We start from the raw sequence: 5,442 nt of genomic DNA on the forward strand, positions 1-5,442 counted from the left end.
AGTGGGGGGTGCAATGGTATGGGGGGAGTCGAGGGGAAGGAGAGGAGTTTGGCTTCAAAATGAGTCCAGGGCTTGGTACAGCAAGCCCTGGGCTTAAATCATAAAGCTCTCACTTGTCTGGGCCGCAATCAAAGACAGCCCCAGTGATGGGCCAGGAGAGCGAGGGCGAGCGAGACAGAAGAACTATGGGAGAGAGAGAGGGAGAGCGGACCATATGGTAGCACTTAGGGAGCCAAAGAGGAAGCATGGGAGCTTTTTTCCTCCCCTCTTTTCACTCCCTGCATGCACGCGGAATGTGGGAAAAGTTAATGGACACGCATGGCAGCTAACCCCCCGGTCGTGTTGTGACATGTGTGCGGTCACTCCGGCAGCTTGGCCACTGCACTGGGTAATTGGAGAGGCTCATAAAGTTGTTCTCCAGAGGGGAAGAGACCGCTGAAGATGCTGGTGGGAGGAAACGGAGCAAAGGCGGCGAGGCAGGGTGGGAGGGCTCAGCAGCTGGGTGTTGTCCGGGTCACACCACGTGCCTCCCAGACGTCCCGTGTCCAGCTGTGGCCCCAGGGCTCAGGGCAGGAAGCTTGACATTGGTGCAAGCACAGCTGGAATGTTGTGGGAACATTGTGTGTGTGTGCGTGTGTGTATGACTGTGTGTGTCTCTGAGTGTGAGTGCCTTTGTGGAAAATCTCTGCCTCACAGGAGGCCGACTATTATCCCATGCGGCAGCCCTTTCCTTGAACACCCCCCCACCTACCCATTTAACAACCCACTACCTCACCCACTGTGCCCTTTGGCCAGGCATGTCCTCACCGAGCAACCTCCATAAACGCACACGCAAAACATATGCACGCACAGGCACGAGCACACACATGGATTCAATCAAACACGAGATGCATGGCTCCCTGTAAAAAGGTGTGATGGAAATTCAAAATGATGGCACTTATCCACACTTTGTGCCTCTTAGCACACTGATAATTGCAAACACCTGCACCCCCTCCCTACACACACCCCCTTCAAAGAAGGGCCACACTCGAATAGCTGGAGGGGGCACACACACCTGGGCAGAGCAGAGCAGAGCACTACCACATGGCTCGGTGACGATGTATTTAACGTGGTCTTCTGCTTTTAAACCCCCAGCATCGAGGAGTTCAGCCAACACAACCCGGTGCTCCTCTCTATACCTACTGTCAGGAGATTAATGCTGTTGCTGATGTGAAAATTATTTCAAGAGATGAAATTTGCATCATCATTTGGGGCTTAATCACATCAAACGGTTTACTGGTCGTCAGGAACGGGGACGACCTCTAGTTTGGAAACGTTCTTGTGAGAAGAGCCATGAATTATTTGCAGCAGTAAGACGACATGCACTTCAGTATATCACAATACATATGTAAGAGATCCAAACTAAGATTGAATATCCAGAACAGTTTTGATGCATCTCAAAGGAATCACATGAGTTATAATGAAGCAATAACTTTACTGTCACATCAACCAGATCTTAAATTAGACAAAATAAATAAAAGACAGCAGTTTGATTAGGAGACAACACACAATGCAGCCATCGAAGGACTTACTGATCAAACGAGACCAATCACACTGCAATGCACTGCCCCGCTGCTAGATGGCGTAAGTGACCTCTGTAAAGCTCGTTAAGTTTACAGAAGGAAACGCCAAACAGCTGGACTTCAAGTGAGAAACACCAATTTCTGACTGTCTGACTGATTACAGCACCGACTGTCTCCCGCCTCATTCACTCAAACAGATAATGGAGTTACAATTAGTCCAGTTTACTGACCAGCTCAGCTTACACGTGTCAGTTGGTTAGTGCGCATGTTGTGCGTCCTAATAAAACATAAACGAGTTTGTAAATAAGCTGAAACATACTGACGATTATTACTCATTTTCCCATTTTTAGGAAAAAAAATTCTAGATAATTTGCGAGTTTAAACACTTTTTTCACAGTCTGACCAAACTATAGTTTTAAAACAGAGCTTGCTGGTTTTATGTATAGAAAGAAATTTTTAACGCAATAAACACAGGAAAAATAAACTGAAGCTCATATGAGCCACAGCTTAGGCACTAACTAATAGGATTTACTAATATATTATTGTCATTAGCATTTATATGGAGATTCTTATTTTCGTTTTCAAGCAGAAGAAGAAGAAAAAGAAGAAGGAGAAGCGCCTGTTTTCATATCTTTACAAATTTATTTGTCTTCCAAAACGAAGAACAGCATAAGAGCATTAAACATATCTTTGGCGTCACACGGTAAAAAAAGACAACTCATATATATATGTATATATATATATATATGTAATGCAGTGAACGGACTTCCACAATACAAATCCCATTTCAATATGAACTTTACTCCCTTGTTAGCTGTACAAATATAGTGCATACTCTTTCCATTTTACAAGAACTAACAGGATTCAAAACAACTTCCTAACATTGAACAAAGAAAGAGCTAGTAAGTGTCATTTCAAGTCTCTGCGGCCCTTCCCCGCTTTTTCACCAAGGTCGCCACACTGAATCCGTGTTGCCAGACGGGGCTCCGGGAGACACCGCGGCCGGAACTGGCACGGGCGTGCTGACGTTGTTGGCGTACACGGGAATAACGGGGCCGTTTGGCGCAAATGCCGCGTTGGGTATGAGGAACGCAAACTGTCCGTCTGTGGCAGGCACGATCTGGAAACCGCCGTACACTTTGGTGGCGTCTGAGGGTAAACTGGCCGGTGAGGAGCCACCTTTACAGGATACCGGGTTCATGGGCAGGACCTGTGGAGACGAGTTGGGGATTTGCACCATGGACTGGCCGAAGGAGGGATGTGTTGGCCCGGCGGTGGAAGGGAGCTGATGTTGGTGCTGATGCTGGCTGGGATAATTCATGGCATTGATCTGGGTCATGCAGTTGGCCAAGTGGCCGAGGAGTCGCGTCCTGACTTCGGTGTTGACACCTTCGCAGGTGGACAGGAACCGGGTCACTTCATTCATGCACTCACTGAATCCGGCACGATATTTTCCCAAGACAGTGGGGTCGGTGTTCAGGGCAGCTGCAAATACAACAAAACATGATATATTTAAATCGAGCAAGTTCACCTCTGGCTGTAAGAAAATTAGATTTTTGGGGGTTTTGAAGCCGACTTGCTAGACTAGCGTAGATTATCTAAAAGACACAGAAACCGATTAGTCCGAAAAATGCCACTTACCGGTCATTTGAGCCCTCTGGAGGTTCCGGAGATGCTTCACAGTCATCTCCAGGATGTCCGCCTTCTCCAGTTTGGAGTGTCTGGAGCTCTGAGGAAGGGGGACGGGAAACAGACCCGATGAGCATCACGCACCCACTTTCTTACTGTTTGACAGATGAAGTCTGGAAATCTATTAATAACGAGAATGACGAGCGAACACTTACATCTTTTTTGAGAGCATCCAGGATGAGAGTTTTCAGCTGCCCCAAGCTCTCGTTGATTCTGGCTCTTCTTCTCTTTTCCATAATTGGCTTTGACGACTAAAAGAACACAAAATGATAAAAGCTGTTAAAAACCATTTGTCTTGTTTGGTGCGTAAAAAGCCAAAAAATACTCCCTTTGGACTAGATGCGTGTGAGAAATTGTGTCCGAAATGAAATGTTGAAGGTTTTTGTTTTGTTTTAAATGACAGTAACGGGTAAATATCGGCAATACCAACCTTTCTGTGCTCAGAGGCTGTCTTGGGTTTATCGGGAGTTGTGTTCATGCTTGCCGGGGTTGCAGCAACCGGAGAGGAGGAGGTTTTTTCCATCATATCGGCAGGCATCTTTTTATTGAGAAATATCCCACAAAACCACAGGAAATTACGATCCAATTGTGCCGAAAAGCAGGGGAGGTGAGAGTTTTCAGATTGAGATATTTAAAAGTCTCTTCTCCCTTGAAAAAAAAGAAAAAATCCTGAGATGTGTATCGAGTTAGAATCCGTTAGAGCGACGTGCAGCAGTAGCGACTACCAGGAGCGGATGCAGTCTCTCTGTTGGGCTCTCCGCGTGTGGCTTGTATTTATATCTCTCACTGCACGCGAACGGCTCGTGTGAAACTTCCCAAACTTTCTTTCCCACAGTAACTTTCCACCAATCAGGGCGAGGGACACGCGGCCCGAAGGAGGACGGCTCGTGGTCGGCGCCCTCCCATTGGTTGTTTGGCCGCTGGAGCTGGCGGCCAATGGCGCGCGGCCCGGGTTCAGGGCACAGCCGGGGAAACTGCCGTCAGTCTTCAATCATCGTAGCGTTTACATATTAACAGTGGAGCCGCTGACTGGGCAGAGGAACTTTTTTATTTACCGGACAACACATGACCACAGAGAGCAATTATATTCATGATGAAATTGTATAAATTAATGGCAAAAAACAGCAAAAACACTGCAAATATGCTTTCCACATTCTGTCTCCATAAGCTTTCCAACTTTGCTAGGCTGTTGAAAATTTATTGGCAGCTGCTTATAGTGGCTTTAAAAGAAAATAGAGCTATTTTCTACCGTTCAAAACACACACACACACAAACACACACACACACACACCACTGGGAAGTGGTAGGCAATCCTGCAATCAAAGCTTCAGTCATGTGCCATGGAAGAGGCGCAGGCAGGGGAGCGGTTTTGTTTTCCTTTCAGCCAAACTTGGGTAGTTACTGTTACAAATGAAATCTGTTAAAGAAACAACCTGGGATGACAACTCATGACAACTAACAAAACCGCACGGGGAGACCACATGAGAAGGCGAAGTGAAATCCCGAAACAAGCGCACACCGCGCTGAGCACCATCATTACATTCCCCGAGCAAGGTTAATTTGGTTGGCCCTGGGTGGAGGTGAAGGAGGTGGGGGTAAACGCGCACTCTCGGTTTCCACGTTACTGTAGTTTTGAACTCTGTGGTACAAATTTTGGCACTTAATCATCTGTCGGTGTTGTGAATGTGGAGCACGTGCCAGGATGTTTTATGAGTGCGGTGGTTGGAGGTTTGGCCGCCGGGCTGCCGGGGGGCCGCCGGGCCAGGGGAGGAGGGTGAGCCCAGAGAGGGGGGAGGAGAGAGGAGGGGAGGGTATGTGGCGGCGGCGGCGGTGGTTTACATTAGAGGGGAAGGTAAATAGCAGCTGCTGTTTTAAAAGCCTGGGAAAACCACGCCCACAGAGAGAGCTGGATCGGGCTCCCTTATCGGAATGTGAGCCAGAGCAGAGATATTTCTGAGCCCGGAGAGCTCACACGATCACACCGATGCCTCCCTCCCTCCCTCCCTCCTTCTTCTCCTTTGCCTCCTCCTTCCCGCCTATGGCCACCCCACAGCGTTCAAGGCGTTTTTAGATTTCGGGTCATAATTTATTCCTTATCTTTATTGCAGTTAGAAAGAGCAGACGGCGGACTTAAAGACCGCGGTACATAAAGGGAGAGAAATAGTGCCAGCAGTTGTGTATTGCAGGTTTA

At 47.7% G+C, this 5,442-nt stretch overlaps 1 protein-coding gene across 1 annotated transcript; it reads right to left on the reverse strand.

Annotated features, from left to right (window-relative positions):
• Window positions 1–2,184: 2,184 nt before the first annotated feature.
• her6 (hairy-related 6) lies at window positions 2,185–4,015 on the reverse strand. Its single transcript, XM_005730356.1, has 4 exons — window positions 3,682–4,015; window positions 3,407–3,502; window positions 3,204–3,291; window positions 2,185–3,047 (listed from the first exon to the last, which is right to left on the reverse strand). Exons 1-4 carry the CDS (start codon window positions 3,787–3,789, stop codon window positions 2,506–2,508), a joined length of 834 nt encoding a protein of 277 aa, XP_005730413.1. The 5' UTR covers window positions 3,790–4,015; the 3' UTR covers window positions 2,185–2,505.
• Window positions 4,016–5,442: the final 1,427 nt, after the last annotated feature.

This window comes from Pundamilia nyererei, unplaced genomic scaffold (assembly GCF_000239375.1).
Source record: "Pundamilia nyererei isolate P.nyererei 1_Seehausen unplaced genomic scaffold, PunNye1.0 scaffold00036, whole genome shotgun sequence".
Lineage (NCBI taxonomy): Eukaryota > Metazoa > Chordata > Actinopteri > Cichliformes > Cichlidae > Pundamilia > Pundamilia nyererei.

What these genes read in the sequence shown, in the direction of transcription:
- her6 (XM_005730356.1), bottom strand. Translation starts at nt 3,789, where the DNA reads ATGCCTGCCGATATGATGGAAAAAACCTCCTCCTCTCCGGTTGCTGCA. An exon ending in CAGCCTCTGAGCACAGAAAG is followed by an intron (nt 3,503 to 3,681) that starts GTTGGTATTGCC and finishes GTGTTCTTTTAG; the next exon opens with TCGTCAAAGCCAATTATGGA. An exon ending in TGGATGCTCTCAAAAAAGAT is followed by an intron (nt 3,292 to 3,406) that starts GTAAGTGTTCGC and finishes CCCCTTCCTCAG; the next exon opens with AGCTCCAGACACTCCAAACT.